This window comes from Artemia franciscana, chromosome 12 (assembly GCF_032884065.1).
Source record: "Artemia franciscana chromosome 12, ASM3288406v1, whole genome shotgun sequence".
Classification (NCBI taxonomy): Eukaryota; Metazoa; Arthropoda; class Branchiopoda; order Anostraca; family Artemiidae; genus Artemia; species Artemia franciscana.
In genome coordinates, this window is record NC_088874.1 from 14,704,765 (window position 1) to 14,728,403 (window position 23,639).

The 23,639-nt window shown below is 34.9% G+C and overlaps 1 protein-coding gene across 1 annotated transcript in view; it reads left to right on the forward strand.

Annotated features, from left to right (window-relative positions):
* LOC136033729 (GPALPP motifs-containing protein 1-like) overlaps positions 1-23,639 on the forward strand; it is a 30,491-nt gene extending 6,852 nt beyond the window's left edge. Inside the window, exons 3-5 of the mRNA XM_065714620.1 lie at positions 6,812-6,967; positions 8,190-8,345; positions 23,439-23,639. Coding sequence (XP_065570692.1) covers positions 6,812-6,967; positions 8,190-8,345; positions 23,439-23,594 — 468 coding nt within the window. The 3' untranslated portion in view covers positions 23,595-23,639. The remainder of the gene's footprint in view (positions 1-6,811; positions 6,968-8,189; positions 8,346-23,438) is intronic.

Genomic DNA, 23,639 nt, shown 5'->3' on the forward strand with positions numbered 1-23,639 from the left:
AAAAAAATTGAAGGGCACCTAGGCCCTTCTCAAAAAAAATTGCTATTTTATTCAGCATAGTCGAAAAACTTAATAATTATGTCTTTTCGGGACGACTTAATCCCCCACAGTCCCTGGGGGAGGGGCTGCAAGGTACAAACTTTGACCATTGTTTACATTAAGTAATGGTTATTGGGACGTGTACAGACGTTTTCAGGGGGACTTTCTCACGTTAAAGGGGGGTCGGGGGGAGGGGGTTACGTGGGTGGATCTTTCCATGGAGGAATTATCACGAGGGAGGAAAAATTTCCATGAAGGAGCCGCAGGATTTTCTAGAATTATTTAAAAAAACAATGAGAAAATAAATATAAAAAAGTTTTTTTTTAGGTAGAAGTAAGGAGCAGCATTGGAACCTAAAATGAACAGAAATTATTACGTAATCAAGGGGTTCGTCTCCTCCACAATACCTCACTCTTTACGCTCAAGTATTTTTTAGTAATTTCAACTATTTATTTTACGGCCTTTGTGATTCAGGGGTCATTCTTAAAGAATTGGGACCAAATTGAGGCTATAGTGTAAAGAGCGAGGTATTGGCGAGGGGGAGAACCCCCTCATATACGTAATAAAAATATACAAATATAGAATTTCGTTACGTAAGTTAATTTGTAAGTTACGTATATTTATTGCTAATAAAAAACTAAGAGAAAGCCATCTAGCCAAAGAAAAATTAATATGGAAATTTCATTTTAATTACTCATGTGCGTTGAGCCAAAATCAAAACATGCATTAATTAAAAAACGTCCAGAAATTAAGTATAAAAAAACAAGTTTTCAACTGCAAGTAAGGAGCGACATTAAAACTGAAAACGAACAGAAATTATTCAGTATATGAAAGGGGTTGTCCCCTCCTCAACGCCTCACTCTTTACGCTGATATTATTTATTGTTTTAAAAAGTAGATTTGTGAGAAATGGTCAATCTTTGGCGTAAAGAACGTGGTGTTGAGGAGGGGACAACCCCTTTCTCATCCAGAATAATTTCTATTCGTTTTAAGATTTAATGTTGCTCCTTACTTGCAGTTGAAAAACTTGTTTTTTTTATATAATTGCCTACTGAGACACATACCTACATGCGGAAGAAAGAAAAAAAACTTTCTATCAAGGCTGGTCGCAGGGCTGAGCATTAGGAGGGGGAGGGTGTCCAAGGATTTTTTTACGATCTGAGGTGAGAGAGTTTTCATCGATTTATCTTGAAAAAGATTCTTTTACCGAACCTGCCAGAAGAGGATATGTTATCCCACCTCCATTGATGTAAAGTTTGTTTTGAGGTTGGTTTTGTGTTTTTTTTTCTGAACTTGACATAAGAAGCGAGTTCCATTCTATTAGAGCTTGTGATAGGCTCTTCAAATAATTACTGGCGTATCTTACTAGCTCACAATAAACGGCAATTTACATTTACCATTAAAAATGCAATAAAAATGTTTAAATTGGCAAATTACAAAAACAGAAAGAACAATAGAAATAAAAAACCAGAAAAGTGATGGGACAGGAGAAGGATCAATTGTTTAATATTTTGGTTGTAGGGACACTTCAAGAACTTTTACAAAATAAAGGCGAAATACTTTATCAAAAATCCGGAGTTCTTTGTATTACACTAAACATTAGTTTCCCGGATAACCTATCAAAAATCGATTGTGTGACTTGTGTGGAGGGAATAGCAAGCAAAACCAGAAAAATAAGATAGTTTGCAAATAATTTAGAGACGAGTTTTATGTATACAACAGGCCTATACATGAAATAAATATCTTGCTGTAAAGTGAACGTCTAGTAATTTTTCTTAAGAAATTTTGTAGACCGTAAGGTGCCTTAAGAATCTTAGATTAACCAAGGGTTAGCTAACTACCTAAACAATTGACTGCTTCATTGTATGTTCCTGGTTCATGCGCTTTATAGACACTTGCTGCTTCAAACTTTCTTCTCTTAACTGTGTGATTGGTGGTGATGCATGTTTTCCACCACATTTTAGATTTATCCAATGCATAAGAGGCGCAAGGGGTTGTCTTAAATCCTACTTCTAGAAATTTTTAAAGAAAATTCTGTTAAAATGAATGTAAATTGGATCATTTTTTCCGAAATGTATTGCTGACCAAATAATTTTGCTCCTTGATTGACATTAGGCTCGTCAATTATAAGAACACATAATAAAAAGATGTCATAAAACTATGTTAAAATGAACGCAAACAGGGTCAGTTTGTCTGAAATCCATTGCTCACCAAAAAATTTTGTTCATTGATTGACAGTAGGCTCGTCAATTACGGTAATACATAATGACAAGATGTCATTAAAACTATGTTAAAATGAACACAAATCGGGTAATTTTTTCTGAAATATATTGCCGACCAAATAATTTTGCTCAAAGCGTTTGGAGAAAATGATTTAAAACGAGCGACCCGGCTCAATAGTAACTGAAACTCTAAAAAACGGAATTTTGATACCAATAGTTACATCAAAAGAATTACATTTTAATGCTGATTTGAAATATATAAGTTTCATCAAGTTTAGTCTTACCCATCAAAGGTTACGAGCCTGATAAAATTTGCCTTATTTTAGAAAATAGGGGGAAACACTCCTTAAAAGTCATAGAATCTTAACAAAAATCACACCATCAAATTTGACATATCAGAGAACCCTATTGTAGAAGTTTTAAACTCCTATCTACAAAAATGTGAAATTTTGTATTTTTTTTTCAGAAGACAGATCATAGATGCGTGTTTGTTTGTTTGTTTTTTTTATCCCAGGGGTGATCGTATCCACCCAGTGGTCCTAGAATGTCATAAGAGGGCTCATTCTAACGAAAATTAAAAGTTCTAGTCGCCTTTTTAAGCGTCCAAAAAAATTGGAGGGCACCTAGGCCTCCTCCCACGCATATTTCCCAAAGTCACTGGATAAAAATTTTGATATAGCCATTCTGTTCAGGATAATCAAAAACCTGATAACTATGTCTTTGGGGAAAACTTAATACCCCACAGTCCCCAGGGGATGGGCTGCAAGCCACAAACTTTAATAATTGTTTACATATAGTAATGGTTACTATGAAGTCTACAGACGTTTTCAGGGGACTTGTCACGTTGGGGGGAAGGTGGGAGGAGGTTACGTGGGAGAATCTTTCCATGGAGGAATTTTTCGTGAGGGAAGAGAATATCCACGAAGCCGGATTTTCTAGCATTGTTTAAAAAAATGAGAAAAAAAATCTTTTCAACTGGGAGTAATGAGCAGCATTAAAACTTAAAACAAACATAAAATTTTACGTTTAAAAAGGGGTTCGTTCGCCTCCACAATACCTTGCTCTTTACGCTAAAGTAATTTTAGTAATTTCAACTATTTATTCTACGGCCTTTGTGATTCAGGGGTCATTCTTAAACATTTGGGGCAAATTTCAGGCTTTAGTGTAAAGAGTGAGCTATTGACGAAGGGGCGAACTCCCTCATATATGTAACAAAAAAAAACACAAAAATAAAAGTTCGTTACGTAAGTTAATTCGTAAGGTATGCATGTTTATTACTAATAAAAATGTTCGTAAAAAATATATAAATGTAGTTGCATTTTAAGTAACCAATAATTGGAGGGCAACTAGGCCTCCTCCCCCATCCCTTTTTATCAAAATCGTCTGATCAAAACTAAGAGAAAGCCATTTAGCAAAAAAAATAAAAAATGCAAATTTCGTTTCATTTAGTCATGTGCGGTAAGCCAAAATCAAAACATGAATCAATTCAAAAACGTTCAGAAATTAAATAAAAAAAAACTAATTTTTTTTAACTGCAAGTAAGGAACGATTTTAAAACTTGAAAAAACAGAAATTATTCTATACATGAAAGGGGTTGTCCCCTCCTCAACGCATCGCTCTTTACGCTAAATTTTTTAATTATTTTAAAAAGTAGAGTTATGACAAAGAGTCAGACTTTAGCGTAAAGAGCAGGGCGTTGGGAAGGGGACAACCCCTTTCATATACGGAATAATTTCTGTTCGTCTTAAGTTTTAACATCGCTCCTTACTTGCAGTTAAAAACACTTGTTTTTAAAAAAAAATTTAATTGACACTTAAGCTCGTCAATTACAGTAATACATAATAATAAGATGTCGATAAGACTAGGTTAAAATGAATGAAAAGCGGGTCATTTTGTCTGAGATGTATTGATGACCAAATAATTTCTCTCATTGATTGTCATTAGGCTCGTCAATTACATTAATACATAATAATGATAAGATGTCAATAATATTATGTTAAAATGAACGCAAATCGAGTCATTTGGTTTGAAATGTATTGCTGACCAAATAATTTTGCTCATTGATTGACGTTAGGCTCGTCAATTACAATAATACATAATATTAAGGTGACAATAAAACTATGTTAAAATGAACCCAAATCGGGTCATTTTGTCTGACCAAATAATTTTGGTCATTGATTAACGTTAGATTCGTCAATTACAATAATGCATAATAATAAAGTGTCAATAGAACTATGTTAAATGAACGCAAATTCTGACATTTTGTCTGAAATGTATTCCTGACCAAATAATTTTGCTCATTGATTGACATTAGGCTCGTCAATTACGATAATGCATAATAATAAGATGTCAATAATCACACACTACAACTCAGCATTAAAAATTGATGTGAAGAAAGGTACAAATGAGTTGGTGTAACGATTAGTTCGTGCTTTATGGGGTAGTTTATTTTGTAACCGACCTCGGCTATTTGGAGGGGCTGGTTTTGGTAGTAGTGATCGGTGGCTCTTATTGGCTAGGATGGATTTTCCATATTGCTGAATAAGGTGTTCAAGCCGGACTTTAAGTGGAGATAAATTTAATTTAGCGAGGGCTTGATCATAGAGTACGTCACGGTTTCGGAGTATAATCCTTGTTGCTCTTTTCTGGACGCACTTTATGTCGCGTAATAGGTACGCTCTGCGGATAGCAGATGGACCCCACAACGGGCACGCGTACTCGAGCAACGGGCGAACATAACACGTGTAGGCATGGAGAAGACTTTCAGTATCACACCCGAAACGCCTCATTTTGGACAGTGTCTGAAGGCTTGCATTAGCCTTGTGGCCGGTTAAATTAATATGGGCACTGAAACTACAGTCACTAGTGAAAGTTACTCCTAAGATTTTTATTTCGTTCACAATCGGGAAAGGGACTAGAGGCATATCTATATTCCGCTTCAGAGGGTTGAAACTAATTATCTTCGACTTGGCTACGTTGATGGTAAGATCATGACTTGAGCATTTGGTCTTTAGCTGATCAAATAACTGGTCTGAAAACTGCTTTGTTATGATAGTGTTTTCGACCAGGTAAGCGAGCATTATGGACAGATCATCTACAAACTTGTAACGGTCAAAGCAGGGATTTAATTACAGCCAGGAAAATTATTCCAGCTAATTTCGTGCCTTGTGGGGCCCCGCAAGAAGTATCTGACCATGATGAATCCGAATCATTTTTGTGGAGTGCAAAGACTTATTGTTTTCGGCCAGTTAAGAAGTCAAGTACAAGGCCAAGGGTGCGTCGTTTGGCACCCATTTCCTGGAGATTCATGCCTGCAGTCAGGTGGCGGATTAGGTCAAAGGCCTTTTGGAAATCCACTGCGCAAATGTCGACAAAACAGCTACCTTTTTTAAGCCATTGGAGGACAAAGTCAAACATCCGTACTAGGTAGATTGTAGCACTACACTTGGGGAGTCCACCGTACTGGAATTTATTAATACGCCCGTGAATTTGTTTCAGAAGAAACTCGAGTATAAAGGCCTCGGTTACTTTCGCCAAACAAGATGTAAGTGAGATCGGGCGGAGATCGTCGCATGCACTAGGGGCACGCTTTTTTGAAATAATTCTAATATAGGCCCTTTTCCACTGTGACGGGAAATAGCCAGAAGCAAAACACTCGTTTATGTTGCTGGACAATGGTAATACTATGAAGGCTGCATATTCACGTAGCAGTTTGGCAGGTAATTCACCCGGGTATGAAGTTGTATTCGGTTTGATCTTCCGTAATTCCGTGTAAACGTCAAACTCACTGACTATTATGTTGTTCTCAGGCTCACATTTTTCAAGTATGGTGGACTTTTCATCAGCCGTAATAATTGGATAGGTAGTGCAGATGCTGGTGAAGAATTCACTCACTTCTTCTGCACTGATTAAGGACCCATCCTCATTGCTGATCTTTACACTGCTGTCTTTTTTCACAGCGTTGTACCACTTTTTGGGGTCTGAAGTAAGTAAATGTGAGGGCATGGTTTCACGACAATAGCGAGCTTTAGCTTTCCTTACCAAAAAAACTATTTGATTTCGCAATTTCTTGCCGTTGATAATATCACCACAGGAGTAGAGGCGAAACCTCTCTTTTATTAGTGGTTTAATAGCTGAAGAGATCCATGGTTTCCCGTATTCACTAACAACAGATTATTTTGTTGTAAAGATCTTTAGGTATTGACTGTATAACGTGGTATTGAAATCGAATACCTTAGTAGCCAAGAGCTCGTTATTGTACGCTTCGGCGAAGTCATATGTGCCAATCCATGAAGGCTTGTAGAATCAATATGGACTAAACTTGCTTAAGTAGATGATTGTAAACAGTTTTAGAGTCCTTTCTATCAGGAACTTAAAGTAAACACATTGTTAGCAGAAGATTATCTAAAAATTTTGGCATATCTCCTTAAAATCACTGGGAGTTTTTTTTTGTTCAGGCTTGGGGGGAGGTCTAAGTGTCATAGGCCCTTATTATAGCTGCTTTTAACTTGTAAGAAAAGTTGATACTATAATAATTTTTATCCTATTAAGGACCAGAACACGAAGAAAAGTCGAGAAACCTGGATGCTGGAGCTTCCTGAAGCCAAAGCAAAGCAATTTGGTCTTGGTCCAAGAACCTTTTCAAAGAAACAAGCATCAGATGCCGTAATTGATAGTTCATGGACAGATTCTCCTGGAAAATCTTCGGCAAGTTAATTTTTGTTTTGTGCTAGTTTTATTAATGTTGTCAAGTTAGATCGTTATAATCACCATAATCAATAAACAGTTCAGGTATTGGTTTGGACATGCATTTTTTAAAGTTTGTTTTTCTATGAATGTTTTGCTTTCAATTTGTTTCGGAAATTATTTAAAAAAATTGCCCTGGTACAATTTTTTTATGCTGAATTCCAAAATAGACTTGAATTTTCTCTAAAAACCTTAGTTTCTATCTTTCTTTTTTTTTTACATTTCGGTCGGACTTTTGGTGCCTTGGACAAAAATACATTTCAAAAACATGGCTCGACTGTTGCATCAAGACATAATATATTTTTTGTAAAACAAAAGTTTTATTCTGAATTTAAAAAATACAATCGGAATCTTCCCATCACTTCAAGTTTAACCTCAATTTTTTTTAGAAACCAATTTCTTTTTGTGGAATTTGGGTGTTCCAGACTTAAAAAAAGAAGAAGAAAGAAACGAAAGAAATGCGTCATTTTTCTAAAATCTAAAAGTTTGGCTCTTGACGCAAATACAAAATTTTCTTTTCCTGTGTAGTTTACTATTGATGGAGCTAATGGTATTGGGGGATTTAGTCAAGGAGATAATATAACAAGGAATTTCAACTAAAGATTTAGAATATTGGCTACCGGAAGACAGGATAATAGTCTCAGAATATACCTTTTGTTTACTTCTACGGCTATTGGAATCAATTTTAAACCTGTTCATGCCTGCCTTCTTTGGAATGCCGTTAGGGATACCTTTTCAGATTTTTATATTGAGAATATCATAGCTGGCACCCTTGAAAATGAGGGGTTTTGGACCTGGAAGTGTCAAAACGGTTGCCCCCTTCCCCATTTTCTTGTAAGATCAACCAGTTTTCAGGTTTTGAGGAACTTAGAGCTCCTCTCTCATCTTGGAAGTAAGTTGCTGCATATTTACCAGGACAAGAGTAAACTGATTTTACCCGGGAGAGGGACAAGGAGCAGGGAAATCGTTGCTGTTGAATTTCTAAAATAGTATAAGTTTGCCCCTTTCAATTAAATCACTACAAACCCGGCTTGTGTCACATGAATTTTAGATCTCTATTGTAGCCCCCCACTGAAATAATGTCTCTAATTTTCAAGACTTTGGGATGAAAAGGTTTTGTCGAAATGTATATGGCCAAACAAATTAATTTTAGGTGTAAATAAAGATGTCCAACATTTTTCAGTCATACAGTAAAGAAAGGATCAATGTTGAACTTATGGAAAAGCACCTTGTATCTGAAAGAGACCGCCAAATGGAGGAAATTGCTCAAGAGCACTGTGGAGAAGGAAGAAAGGAATCCCTGCTCAAAGCACACCAGAAATCCCTCAAAAGAAAAGCTGTGAGTTTCTTTTCTTGTTATTCTGTGTAAAAATGTCTTGGCAAGTGAGCATGTTTTGCAGCTTTATTTGTCAAATTCCACTACCTCCCCCAAGATCAGCCTAAGCATTGTCTGATTTAGTATCTCTGTCCACGGGACAAGAAGTTTAGCTACTTGATTTAATTCTCTGTCGATACGGTGGGTGTTTGATCATGTTGACATTTTGTCGTCTTTCCTTGGCAGAAAAAGAAGTTTGGTCGTTTTCCGTTCCGTTGTTATATATATATATATATATATATATATATATATATATATATATATATATATATATATATATATATATATATATATATATATATATATATATATATATATATCAATAACTTTTAATGCAACAAAACACAAATATTAGCCTCGGAACTCGGAACGACTTTTTGAAAGTTAGTAAGTGTAAGAGTCGTTGCTTTCTTTGCCAAGATCATTTTATTCCATGGACTTCTGTTAAGAGTACATTGTATAATAAAAATTTTGCATGCAAGTTACGTGGTAATGTTAATTGTAGAACAACCAATGCAATTTACCTATTATAATGTAATAAATGCTGCCTACAATATGTGGGGGAAACAACTAATAATATATATAAAAGATTTTCTGGACACAAGACAACAGTTAATAATGAAAAAACTAATAACTATCTAGTTCAACATTGTAATAATGGTAAATGTTCCATATCAGGTATAACTGTCACAATTTTAGAAAATTTAGAGTTAGAAAATTTAAATAAAGAAGAGAAGAATAATAGACTACGTAAACAGGAGGATTTCTGGATCCATACTCTTGGTACAGCTTATCCTTTTGGGCTAAATGATCGTGTAGCAAAATATGGTGACATGTCTCAGGTTGTTGCTAAATGTATTGATGGTTTTATGGACCATCCTTCTTTTACTTGTCCTACTAAACGTAAAAAATGATCGAGAGGACATAGGAAAAATAATAGAAAAAATGAATTAGATTTACATATGCTTTCCATAGATCTATGCCAGCTACTTGAATCTAGGGGTATGATTTCTGTAATAAAATGTCTAAATAATTTATCCAAGAGGAATTTAATCAAACTTTTCTGGGTTGTTAAGAATAATACAGCTCTTGAATATAATTTTAAAGTAATATGTGATACAATTTGCATTCTAACTAAAACGAAATTTATTTCAAAAAAGAAAAAGTTTGATAAGATTGGTAATAAGGATAACAGATTATATTTACCTATTAATTTTACTTGTAAGCAGATTGAAGATATTAATTTACCAGAAATTTTAAATCAGCGGCATGTGAAACAGGCCCTTCCTAGTAATTTGAATTATAATGATAGTCCAGTTTTAACTTATAAATTTTCAAAAACTATTGGGCAAATTATTTTTAATCATAATTTAATACTTAAAAGATTAGATAGTGATATAAATTGGAAACCGGTTTGTAATTGTAAGCAACTTGGCCCATTTGTAAATCCTACTTACAAACATGTTATAACAGGGGACTTGTCAATAATAAAGCAAGATGATCTTCAAATTATAATGAATAAAGGGGCTAATTTCCGTCTTTCTCATCATCTGAAACCATCGAGTGTTCTTGATGGCTTGGAAAATGATTTTGATTTATTTATTGATAAGTGGTGTAAGAGAGAGAATAAAAATAAAGAGAGTTTTCAAAGTTGGAAGAATTTAATTATCAGTAGAATAAGAAATAAAATATATTCTAACTTAAAAAATAGTAACACTAAATCATTATTTTATAATGCAAAGATTAAACAAGCAATTGCTAATCTACAGAATGAATTTGTAATTGTGCCAGTGGATATAGCTAATAATAATTTTGCCATAATTTGTCAGAAGCTGTATTGTGATATCTTAAAAAGGGAGTTATGCTCAACTAATGTTTACGAAAAGGTAAATTTAGAGGATGAGAATTTAATTGAAAAGACTGAAGAAATACTTTTTAAAAATTTTAATATTAAAATAAATGACAATGATAAAAAGTTCCCTTTCCTATATTGGACTGTAAAATTTCATAAGAATCCCCCTAAACCACGGTTTATTGCTGTAGCAGCTAAATGTCCAACCCGCATTGCTGCTACTGACCTCTCTTTAATTTTAAAGGAAATTGTAAATAAACTTAAAACCTATTGTTCTGGTATTAAAAAATTTTCGAATTTTAATCCATATTGGAGTGTTAATAATTCACTGCAGGTGATAGATTCTTTAACAATGGTTTCAGCTAAAAGAATTGAGTCTTTCGATTTTGCGACAATGTATACTAATTTATCACTTAATGTAGTGTTAGATAATTTAAAAACTGTTTTCAAGAAATCTTTCCTCTGATCTAGTAAAAGGTTTTTAAAGATAGACAATTATAATAAAAAAGCTATATGGACAAATTGCTTTAATACTACAGTTAACTTGAGATGTTACAGCTTGGATATGATTTTTGAGTTATTAGAATTTGTTTTATACAATATTTATATAAGAATTGGTGGTGATTTATACAAGCAAATCGTGGGAATTCCCATGGGGGGAAATGCCAGCCCATTTATAGCTGTCTTGTTTTTAAGTCAACTAGAATATAAATATATGATGGATAAGAATAATCCAAATAATTTAAAACATGTTTTGTCAAATAATAAAAGATATTTAGATGATATTTTGGTCTTAAATTGTAAGGATTTCATTGATATTTCTAAAAATATATATCCATCAGAGCTTACTCTTGAACCTAGTCATGGCGCTGGTCATGAAGATCATTTCTTAGATTTAAATATTAATATTTGTGATAATAATAAATTAAGTTTTAAAATGTATAATAAAACGGATGATTTTGATTTTGAAGTGATTAGTTTCCCATTCCCTGAAAGTAATATACACTCAAATATTACATATTCGGCGTTTTTCTCAGTTACTTCGTTATGCAAGAATTTGTAGTAATTATATTGATTTTAAAAATAGATGTAAAATCTTAAGCCAAAAATTGATATCAAGAGGTTTTTCTGCAAATAAATTAACTTGGCAATTTAAAAAATTTAGTTTTCATTATAACGAACTTTTAAATAAATATCAAAAGAATTATCTGGAAATACTTAAAGAAATTTTCAACTAATTTCGGAGGTTCGAGAAATGATGACGCAGCGCCATTTATTTTGAATTGTGTTTCTAATACAGCGGATTTTTAAAAAAATAGCCACATGGTAAAGATGAATTCTATAATTGGTTAGTTCATTCTGGTTTTTTGCAATGTGTTAATATTTGTGATTTGGTAAAATTTATCATATTTAGTTTACCTTTTGTTGCTAAAAAGAGGGATATATTAACAGGATAAGCTTGTTTTGGTGTTACTTGATTGTTTTACATTTCCCTTTTTTTTCATAGGCATGTATTTTGGGGGTGATACCTGACACGGGGATGCCATGGATATTCTGTGGTAGCCACAACACTTGTGTTTGTGCTGTTGCATTGGTGATTTCTCTTTTCATGATATATATATATATATATATATATATATATATATATATATATATATATATATATATATATATATATATATATATATATATATATATATATATATATATATATATATATATATATATATATATATATATATATATATATATATATATATGTAATTCCAATCACCTCCTATAGAAGGAGTGGTCTATGCCGGCCGCTTCTTAAGGTAGGTTGGTCAAAGAGACTATAGGGGAGGGGGACTTTTTTGATTAGAAATTGAATCTTTTAATGCCTTATAATTGTCGAAAGTTTTTTGAGCAAAACCAGCCTTCCTCATTACGTTTTTCTTCTAACCGGCCCCCGGTACGTCCCATGGTATTGGGTGCGATTTTTGTCCCAGTTTCTGTTCGGAAATATCGAAAGGCCTAATAGGTATGCCCCTGGGATCAACGTAACCCCACAGCACTAGAGACATGGTCCTGGATTATCCAAATTTGGGTTTCTTCACAAATAGATTTATTAGAAAATCACCGTGCATGAACAATTAAAACGGATTTTGAATATAAATTTTGGCAGAATTTTCCCTCGTGTAAAATTTCCTCTAGAAAGTTCACCTCCAGAAACGACCCTCCCAACGTAAAAATATCACCGTATAAAACCAAAATTATTTATTATGTGCATGATAGGGTTGTCCGCTCATGCAATGCAGGCAAATCTGGCTCCTATTCATTGGGAAATTCCTTCCCCTCACGGAAAATACCACGAGGTGAAGTTCTTACATCATAAAATTCACTCCTCCCTCAGAAAAATTCTCTCAACCAGACAATTACATTCTAGCTGAAAATTACCTCTGGAAAATTTCTTGCGGATGGTTCTGGTTGAAAATTTTTTCTTAGCCCACTTTTATTTGAAAAAGACTAATTTTTGATTGTGTTTAAAAATGTGTCGAAAATCCCCCTCCGTGGAAAATTCTTCTCACAAATACCCCTGCCTTCTACTAGAAAGAATCTTCCGCGGAAAATTCCCTCTGGAGAATTTATCCCGTGGTGAACTCCCCCATGAAGATTTTCTCCTGTGAAAAATCCCCCCACCTATGGAAAGATACTCTAGACAAATCCAACCCGGTAAATATTTCCGCCGCACGATTCCCCTTATTATTTTCACATGTAAAATTGAGTTGGCAAACTGAAAGTAAGACAAATAAAACAATTTTATATAGGAATCTTGGCAAATTCCTCAGTGTAAAATTTTCTTCATATTCCCCCCGATCTTCCCTCCCTACAGAAAACTATCCCAGTAGAAAATCCTCCTTGCTGAAAATCCCCCTCCCAGGAAAATTTCTGTATGCTTCCCAATAAGAAATACAATACGTAAACAATGAGCAAATTTCCTAACTTACAAACCTCTCCCCAGGGTCTGTGGAGGGTATGTTATCCTTAAAGACATAAATACTGGCCACTTCAACTATGTTGAACAAATTGGCTATCTCAGAATTTTGACCGTATGACTTAGGAAAAAAGATGGGTAGGAGGGGGGCCAGTTGCCCTCCAATATTTTTGGTCACTTACAAAGGCCACTAGAACTTTTAATTTCCGTTTGAATGAGCCCTTTCTTGATATTCTAGGACTACTGGTTCAATGCGGTCACCCCTAGGAAAAAAAACCAAACAAACAAATAAAAACGCATTCGTGATATTTCTTCTGGCAAAAAAATTAAAAATTTTCGCAGATAGAAGCTTGAAACTTCTGCATCAGGTTTCTCAGATACACTGAATCTGGTGGTTTTATTTTTATTAAGAATTCTTTACTTTTGGGGTGTATTTCCCCCTTTTTTGAAGATCAGCCAAATTTTCTCAGACTCGTAGCTTTTCATGCGTAACACTAAACATAATGACTCTTATATATTTTGAATCAACATAATAAGCCGATTTTTTTATATATATATCTATTGATATCAAAATTCCGTTCTTTAGAGTTACTGTTACTATTAAGCCACATCGGTCCTTACTTACAGTTTGTTACCACGAACTGTTTGACCGCACAAGAACCTTAAAACTAATAAACCCCTTCTCCAAAAAGTTTTTCACCCAAAGCCTTACTTTCCAAAAAACTCCAAATGCCTTAACGCTTCACACTTCCCCAGTAAATGCAAAAAATTTCCTCCCAATCTCAACATATCGGACAACTGTAAGAACCACTCTTCTTTCTTACCCTTCCCAGGTACTTTTTTCTCTCCTTTAGTGGCATAACATTATTTTTAATAGAAATTGCCCGTTCAATATCATTCCTAGTCAATCTAGCTCTAAAATGTATCCACAGCTCCTCTATCTCCCCCTTTTCGCTTTTCATAAAATCCAAAGCTTCTGATTCTCTAAAATTAAGATAAGATTTTAATACTCTAGCAAAAATAAAAAAATACAATACTGATAGTCAGTAAAAAAAAAAAAAAAAAAAAAAAAAAAAAAAAAAAAAAAAAACCGACAAACATCAAAAGCACTAGCCTTTTCTCATGTAGATGTATCATTCAGATACGTTTGGGAAAATCTCGGGGAAACTGTGCGACCTTGATTTACTCCAAGTCTACTTACAACAATTCTAGAGGGAAATTTACCTACCCTCACTACCATCTTAACTACTAAATGGATCAACTATTCATTTAGTAGTTTTGGCAATAAACATTTGGGCTTTAATCCAATAAACTCTTTATTAATAAACCACCTTTGTCATATCTGCTATATCTGGGGAACAGCTTAATACATGAAGCTGAAGTTCTTAGGTACTGTTGGAGAAAAGACGAAGGAGAATTGGGCAAGAAGACTTCAAGTTAAGTGTTTTGGGGGAAGGGAAAAGGGGTTAAAATTCTATCTTTGTTCCACAAAACGCTTTTGGACTATAAGTTCCTATGGGACTTTATCTGTAATCTATGTTAAGAAACAAGGTAAACGAAAAGACACTACGTGTTGGCAAGGTATCAAAATGGCGTAACTGCAGTGTGTCTGGAATGACTTGGGGTATCAAGTTGAAAGTCTTAGAAAGTCTTTGGAGGGTAAGTGAATGTTGAACTAAGATCTGAGAGAGAGGGCAATGGCAAATTATATCATATTAAATATTTTCAATATTTCAAGTCCGACTGGAAGGTGGAGCTGGATTTTCAGATAGTATAGGCAAAGGACTTGAGAAGGGCAGGGAGAATCCATTTTCCCCCTGTGCGTTTTGGAAAGGGGTCAAATATGTTTCATCCCCGGGCAATCCAAATATCTAAATATATTCACGATATCATCCAGATCTAAATTTATTCACGGCTAAGTAGTAATTTAAATCAAAAGATACTTTGTGTTGGTAAGTTAACATAATAGCCTTTACAGTTAGTCATAGACATAGACAAAGACATTTTTTATTTTCATCCAAAACGTATAAATTAAACAAAGAATTTACCATTAACGGCCACTCTTAAGACAGAAGAGTCCTGACTGTGGCCGCAATTCTAACCACCATGATCTGCTAAATCATTTCCTCAAATGATTTTGAAGAAAAAAAAATCCTTGGGGGGGTGGTAACTAAATAATTAATATTAAATACTAAATAAATAAATACTCTTTCCTCTTATCACACTTCTCTCCTTTTTAAAAAATGGAATTTTACCATTCTCTTGAATGATGCCAGACTTACTGCCGCTCTGACCAATTCTCGAAGGTTATTCCAGACGCTGACACCTATGTTCCTGAGAACAAATCCTGCTCTCGTTGTATTTCTTCTCTCGTGAGTCAAATCCTCCGAATTTCGGGTAAAATAAGGGTGATAAAACGAGTTAGTTTTAAAAAAATCATGGAAGTACTCAGGGCTTACCTTATTTACACTTTGAAAAACAAAAATTGCTAGCTGGTAATCGCGTAGCTCGCCTATGTTCAAAATATCGTTCTTTCTAAAACACTCCGCAGTATTCTGACAGTTTTGAAATTCTCCTATCAGACGCAGTGCTTTGTTTTGTATTATTTGAGTTCTTTTATAATTCATCACGAAATTGCTTGCCCAAACAGAACAACCGTACGTGATGTAGGGGTGCACAATAGCACTGTATAACAATTTGACAACTGCTACCGGGAACACTTTTTTCAGCCTCCTCATCACTCCCAATCCTCTAGCTGCTTTTGCCGACACTATTTCACCATGCTTCTTCCAAGACAAATTACAATCAATATAAAATTCGAGATATTTACAAAAAAAACCTGTGTTATGCCAACACCGTTATAAAGCACATTTTCAAGAAGTTCAGGTACACCAGTTCTACTAAACACCATAAAATTTGTTTTTCTTGGATTTACTGAAAGTGAGCTAAGAGCTGTAAAAACATGAAGCCGACTAAGGACGTGGTTCGCTTTTTGCACAACCTCTTTTGAAGTCCGGGCAAACACTGTGATAGCTGTATCATCGGCGAAAGAGGTTAAAACTGAATCATTTAGATAAAATCGAAGAGTATCCACATATACCAAGAAGAGTAACGGGCCAAGGACTGATCCTTGGGGAACACCACAATTTATAGGCATAGCTGCACTAGATATATCACTCATCACCACCTTCATTGATCTTCCACACAGATAAGACCGAAACCAACTTAATGCTGTATCTTTAATTCCAAGGTTCCGCAGTCTTTTCAGTAGAACTTCAAAATCCACAGTGTCAAACGCCTTCTTCAAATCAAAAAAATAGTTAGAGGGATCAAATTATTTTCTAACGCACTATTTACACAATCTAAAAGGTGATGAACGGCATGCACTGTAGAATGACCTTTTCTAAAACCAAACTGCGAATCTGACAAAAACCCAAGCGAATTCATGTACTCGTATATTTTCTTATACACTACTTTTTCATAAAGTTTTGAGAAGAGGCCCCCGGTACGTCCCATAGTATTGGGTGCGATTTTTGTCCTAGTTTCTGTTCGGAAATATCGAAAGGCCTAATAGGTATGCCCCTGGGATCAACGTAACCCCACAGCACTAGAGACATGGTCCTGGATTATCCAAATTTGGGTTTCTTCACAAATAGATTTATTAGAAAATCACCGTGCATGAACAATTAAAACGGATTTTGAATATACATTTTGGCAGAATTTTCCCTCGTGTAAAATTTCCTCTAGAAAGTTCACCTCCAGAAACGACCCTCCCAACGTAAAAATATCACCGTATAAAACCAAAATTATTTATTATGTGCATGATAGGGTTGTCCGCTCATGCAATGCAGGCAAATCTGGCTCCTATTCATTGGGAAATTCCTTCCCCTCACGGAAAATACCACGAGGTGAAGTTCTTACATCAAAAAATTCACTCCTCCCTCAGAAAAATTGTCTCAACCAGACAATTACATTCTAGCTGAAAATTACCCCTGGAAAATTTCTTGCGGATGGTTCTGGTTGAAAATTTTTTCTTAGCCCACTTTTATTTGAAAAAGACTAATTTTTGATTGTGTTTAAAAATGTGTCGAAAATCCCCCTCCGTGGAAAATTCTTCTCACAAATACCCCTGCCTTCTACTAGAAAGAATCTTCCGCGGAAAATTCCCTCTGGAGAATTTATCCCGTGGTGAACTCCCCCATAAAGATTTTCTCCTGTGAAAAATCCCCCCACCTATGGAAAGATACTCTAGACAAATCCAACCCGGTAAATATTTCCGCCGCACGATTCCCCTTATTATTTTCACATGTAAAATTGAGTTGGCAAACTGAAAGTAAGACAAATAAAACAATTTTATATAGGAATCTTGGCAAATTCCTCAGTGTAAAATTTTCTTCATATTCCCCCCGATCTTCCCTCCCTACAGAAAACTATCCCAGTAGAAAATCCTCCTTGCTGAAAATCCCCCTCCCAGGAAAATTTCTGAATGCTTCCCAATAAGAAATACAATACGTAAACAATGAGCAAATTTCCTAACTTACAAACCTCTCCCCAGGGTCTGTGGAGGGTATGTTATCCTTAAAGACATAAATACTGGCCACTTCAACTATGTTGAACAAATTGGCTATCTCAGAATTTTGACCGTATGACTTAGGAAAAAAGATGGGTAGGAGGGGGGCCAGTTGCCCTCCAATATTTTTGGTCACTTACAAAGGCCACTAGAACTTTTAATTTCCGTTTGAATGAGCCCTTTCTTGATATTCTAGGACTACTGGTTCAATGCGGTCACCCCTAGGAAAAAAAACCAAACAAACAAATAAAAACGCATTCGTGATATTTCTTCTGGCAAAAAAATTAAAAATTTTCGCAGATAGAAGCTTGAAACTTCTGCATCAGGTTTCTCAGATACACTGAATCTGGTGGTTTTATTTTTATTAAGAATTCTTCACTTTTGGGGTGTATTTCCCCCTTTTTTGAAGATCAGCCAAATTTTCTCAGACTCGTAGCTTTTCATGCGTAACACTAAATATAATGACTCTTATATATTTTGAATCAACATAATAAGCCGATTTTTTTTATATATATATCTATTGATATCAAAATTCCGTTCTTTAGAGTTACTGTTACTATTAAGCCACATCGGTCCTTACTTACAGTTTGTTACCACGAACTGTTTGACCGCACAAGAACCTTAAAACTAATAAACCCCTTCTCCAAAAAGTTTTTCACCCAAAGCCTTACTTTCCAAAAAACTCCAAATGCCTTAACGCTTCACACTTCCCCAGTAAATGCAAAAAATTTCCTCCCAATCTCAACATATCGGACAACTGTAAGAACCACTCTTCTTTCTTACCCTTCCCAGGTACTTTTTTCTCTCCTTTAGTGGCATAACATTATTTTTAATAGAAATTGCCCGTTCAATATCATTCCTAGTCAATCTAGCTCTAAAATGTATCCACAGCTCCTCTATCTCCCCCTTTTCGCTTTTCATAAAATCCAAAGCTTCTGATTCTCTAAAATTAAGATAAGATTTTAATACTCTAGCAAAAATCAATACTGATAGTCACCCAACAAACATCAAAAGCACTAGCCTTTTCTCATGTAGATGTATCATTCAGATACGTTGGGAAAATCTCGGGGAAACTGTGCGACCTTGATTTACTCCAAATCTACTTACAACAATTCTAGAGGAAAATTTACCTACCCTCACTACCATCTTAACTACTAAATGGATCAACTATCCATTTAGTAGTGTTGGCAATAAACATTTGGGCTTTAATCCAATAAACTCTTTATTAATAAACCGCCTTTGTCATATCTGCTATATCTGGGGAACAGCTTAATACATGAAGCTGAAGTTCTTAGGTACTGTTGAAGAAAATACGAAGAAGAATTGGGCAAGAAGACTTCAAGTTAAGTGTTCTGGGGGAAGGGAAAAGGGGTTAAAGAATTCTATCTTTGATCCACAAAACGCTTTTGGACTATAAGTTCCTATGGGACTTTATCTGTAATCTATGTTAAGAAACAAGGTAAACGAAAAGACACTACGTGTTGGCAAGGTATCAAAATGGCGTAACTGCAGTGTGTCTGGAATGACTTGGGGTATCAAGTTGAAAGTCTTAGAAAGTCTTTGGAGGGCAAGTGAATATTGAACTAAGATCTGAGAGAGAGGGTAATGGCAAATTATATCATATTAAATATTTTCAATATTTCAAGTACGACTGGAAGGTGGAGCTGGATTTTCAGATAGTATAGGCAAAGGACTTGAGAAGGGCAGGGAGAATCCATTTTCCCCCTGTGCGTTTTGGAAAGGGGTTAAATATGTTTCATCCCCGGGCAATCCAAATATCTAAATATATTCACGATATCATCCAGATCTAAATTTATTCACGGCTAAGTAGTGAGTTAAGTCAAAAGATACTTTGTGTTGGTAAGTTTACATAATAGCCTTTACAGTTAGTAACATAGTAAGTTAACATAACATACTAAGTTACATTAACACACTAAGTTAACATAACAGCCCTTTCCCTACACATTATTCACACTATTTTGGGAACAGGCTGGAAGATCAAGTTGTAAATTTCAGGCTCTTTTTATGGGAGGAGGAGGATTCACATCATGAGTTGTAGCTTGGGGCAAGAGGCTGAGATTAGCTAAATATACTTTGCTTCAAATATGCCCAAACGCAATCCTTGAAGAAAAAGGGCATCATTGAAATTTTTAAGGGTAACCATTATAAAATTTTACATATTCTGGATCCTCAGAAAAAAAGAGGCAGGTTCGATTTATCAAATATTTTGGGAAAATACCACCATCAAAATTTCTAAGCACTCAAACCTTGGATGAAATTTATATGGAATTAGAATAAAGTAAGCTTTGCTGGCCAAAGGAGATTAAGCACTCATTAAAAACCCTTCCCAAAAAACTCTTCATCACAGAGTCTTAAATCCTATAAAATTTTTGTCTGGTTCGTCCGCAGGGCGGGACACGAATCTCATTTTCAGGAAGAATAAGAAAACTGAAAGTTCAGTTAACAGCATCAATCATTTATATTTGGAATCTATGCCAAAAATAATTAGGCTGATTGGGACAGCGGATAGACAACTGCTCTTTAAAATTAAACACATTTAAGGGTTGAACCGAAAGGATTATAGCCTGAAGTTAATAGCCAAAAATATTCGTTTTTCAAACAAAACCTCTTTTTCGGCCTCCATACCCATGCAGGAACCGAATATATAATATAGGTGCACGTGAAATTCCGTAGGTTCTTCAAGTGCCCACTGAAGTCAGAAGTGTGGGGTTTGACCTATAATTTGATCACATACAAAACCTACTTCTTTTTAAAATATTCAATATTTTACAGATTAAACATTTTAAGTTCTTCCCAGTGCCCGATTAAGATGGCTTGTTTGCCCTCGATTAGTTGTGTAAATATTTTTTCCATGACCCAATTAACATTCAAAATTTTTTTTGGCCCCCTGCAAGGTGGCGAAGATATCGAATTTTAATCGTTTTCAGGGGGTATCATTTTTATAACTTCACGCGTAATGATCCATTGGGTATCCGGATTCGTGCATGCGCATGAACCATGCATTTGTTAGTAGAAGGTTCTGTGAATTAATCCATGCATTGACCTTGTATTTGTTAGTAGTAAGGTCCTTCCAACCCAAGGGTTCTCTTGCTTTTCTTTTTGAATTCTAATAACATTCATCCAGGAGTCTGGTTTACTCATTAAGTATGCTAGGTCACTAGGTTTTCTTTTTGAATTCTAATAACATTCATCCAGGAGTCTGGTTTACTCATTAAGTATGCTAGGTCACTACCTATAATTTTTTTTAACGTTGTTTCATCGGAGAAAAAAAAGGCTGGGTGCTAAGACTTGGACTGGGAAGAAATGGCTCGGAGCTCTAGGCTACGTATCAGTACATACCCTCTTTCATCATTTCTTTTTGAAATTTTTGTTCTGGCTCCATGGTTTTGTGATCCATATGTTTTAAAGCCTTTTCGCTTAAGTATCCGGAGTTTAAACTGTCAGAAGAAAATTCTTACACTCTGGACTATTTTTGATAATGCAACTTTCAGAGGTTGAACTGTTCAATGAAATGGCTTTTCGGCATATACCCTGAATGGTAAAAATTGGTGGAATCTACATGTAACGACAATCGTAATATTAATTTTGTTATAGTTCTTTTTCCGCTGTCTAATTGTAAGTTTAAAAAGTTGTTTGGTAACAATTCTTAGAAACTTAATACATGGGCAGAAAATTCAAAACCACAAGCTTGGAAATAAACCCTGAAAATTTTAGGCATTGTTTCGGGGCCTAGAGGACCTCGTGTCAAGAAAAAAAGTAGTAAAATAGGATATATTAGCAGTCCTGAACTCCATCGGTACTATTAGCACAGAAACAAGTCATACTACTTAGCTGCGTAATCTTATTTATGAATATTACGCTTGAATAAAGATGTGCAGATAAGTTCAAAACTTATTTGCACACCTAAAGATTCTCCGAAAGTGGGTTGATTTTTCGAGAAATTCGACAAAGTCAGCTTACAGTTTTTGTTTGGACATTAAAAAAAAACCCTCAAATCAACTTTTTTTTTTGGCAAAGAAAGAGATTAAGCCGATAAAAACTGGCAGTAAATGGTAAAAACAAATTAGAACGAAATTAAACAAATTATTAACAGAAAAATTAAAAATAGTATATCGGCCGACTTTTGTGATAATAGGACTTCTGACAATCCAGACAAAAATATGTCTTGGCAGACCCTACGCTATTAGCACCCTACAACCGAAAGACCCTACGCTATTAGCAAAAATGAATGCTCTCAAACTCCTGAACCTATTTATTTATATACTAAATGATAATGTGAGAATATATATTAAATGATACTAAAGAGTTATACTAAATGATAGTTCGAATATGCCAGGTCTTATTTTACCCAAGTTTTTTTTTTTACGTGCGTTCTTTTAAGAGATCTAACAACTTTATCAAATAAGCCCTTCAGCCATGTGTCTGGTGGTTTGACAACCGTGTAGAAGCATTCTTGTCTGTGCCATTTCACTTGTTTTATTCTTCTGAATAGGGTTGTATAAAGAAGTTTGGGAGCGAATAATTAATAAAAAAGAAAAATAGTTTTCTGGAAATCCACAATAATAAAGAATTGTAACATCCCTCTCTTTAAAGAAAAATCTGACTGTTTTGAATGCTTGTATCAGGTAACATATAATAACTAGAAAAAACGCAATAGTAATAGTAACTAAAAAAAATAATATTCAAGTAATGTAATATTCACAGTCTCGTTTGTAGTTTTAATTTTTTTGTTGTTTTATCTCTCTTTGCTGCTTGTTGTCAAGTTATGTAGCAATTAATTACTTGTACTTGCAGCGAGACCATGGGTTTCCGCCTCGCCCGGCATCCGAATGAACTTTCTGAATGAGGGCCTCCCACGATGACCGGTCTTGTACTAATTCTTTGGCGAACTTTAGCCATTGCTTGTCACATTTGTATCCGAATATACGGGATTCTCCTGCAGGCTCTAGATCTTATCTAACGAGCGACCATGAATTCTTAAGTTGCCCTCCTTGTCTTCTACGCCAAGCTAACAAGGAGGTATCTGTTTTTTTATGAGGAGTATCTGTTTTATGAGGCGTTCGTTGGGCGACGTAGAACTTGTACAAGCCAGCGATGGTTAATGAAACTTGAGATTTCGTTGATTTTTAAATAACGTCGGTGGGTATCGGCGCTATAAGTCTGATCTGACCTCCGGAAGCGTAAAATTGAACGTAGTTAACGGTGGTCAAAAACCTCTAGAGTACGTCCATGAATTAATATAGCAATCCTAATCATCTTTGTTTGCCAATCTAAGAAGAAAAAAGTCTTTAAAACTCACCTAGAAACGTTTTTTTTTGTATAATAGCGATAAAAGGGTAAAATTATTTTTAAAGCTCCGCATAGATATAATATTTGAAGGGAGAGGGATGGGAGTGGGGGTGGAACAGAGTTCCAGAAGATATTTTCAATGGAGGTGGGTAAAAAAACATTTTTAGGTCATGATTGTTTATTTTCTGAACTGGGCCCTTTGGTCCTGACTGAGGGGAGTCCCTCTGTTATTTCCCCTAATGCAGGTATGTCAATTATCATTTTTGTTTGGGTGACTGAATGTTTACGGCAAGTTTTGACTACAAGTAATACTTATACTTTTGAGATAAGTCAATTTGTTTTACATTTTAGGATGAAGGTCCGAAAGTCAAAAAGGAGCGTAAAGCCTTTGATCGAGATAGAGATTTGGGGATCACAAGCCTGGATGCTACAAAAAGAAGAGAAGTTATTAAAAAAGCTCAGTTACTAGACTCTAGATTCTCAAGTGGGAACCAAAAATATCTTTAAATTGTTTGTACATTGTCTTATTTTCTGTATACATTTTACGTTTGA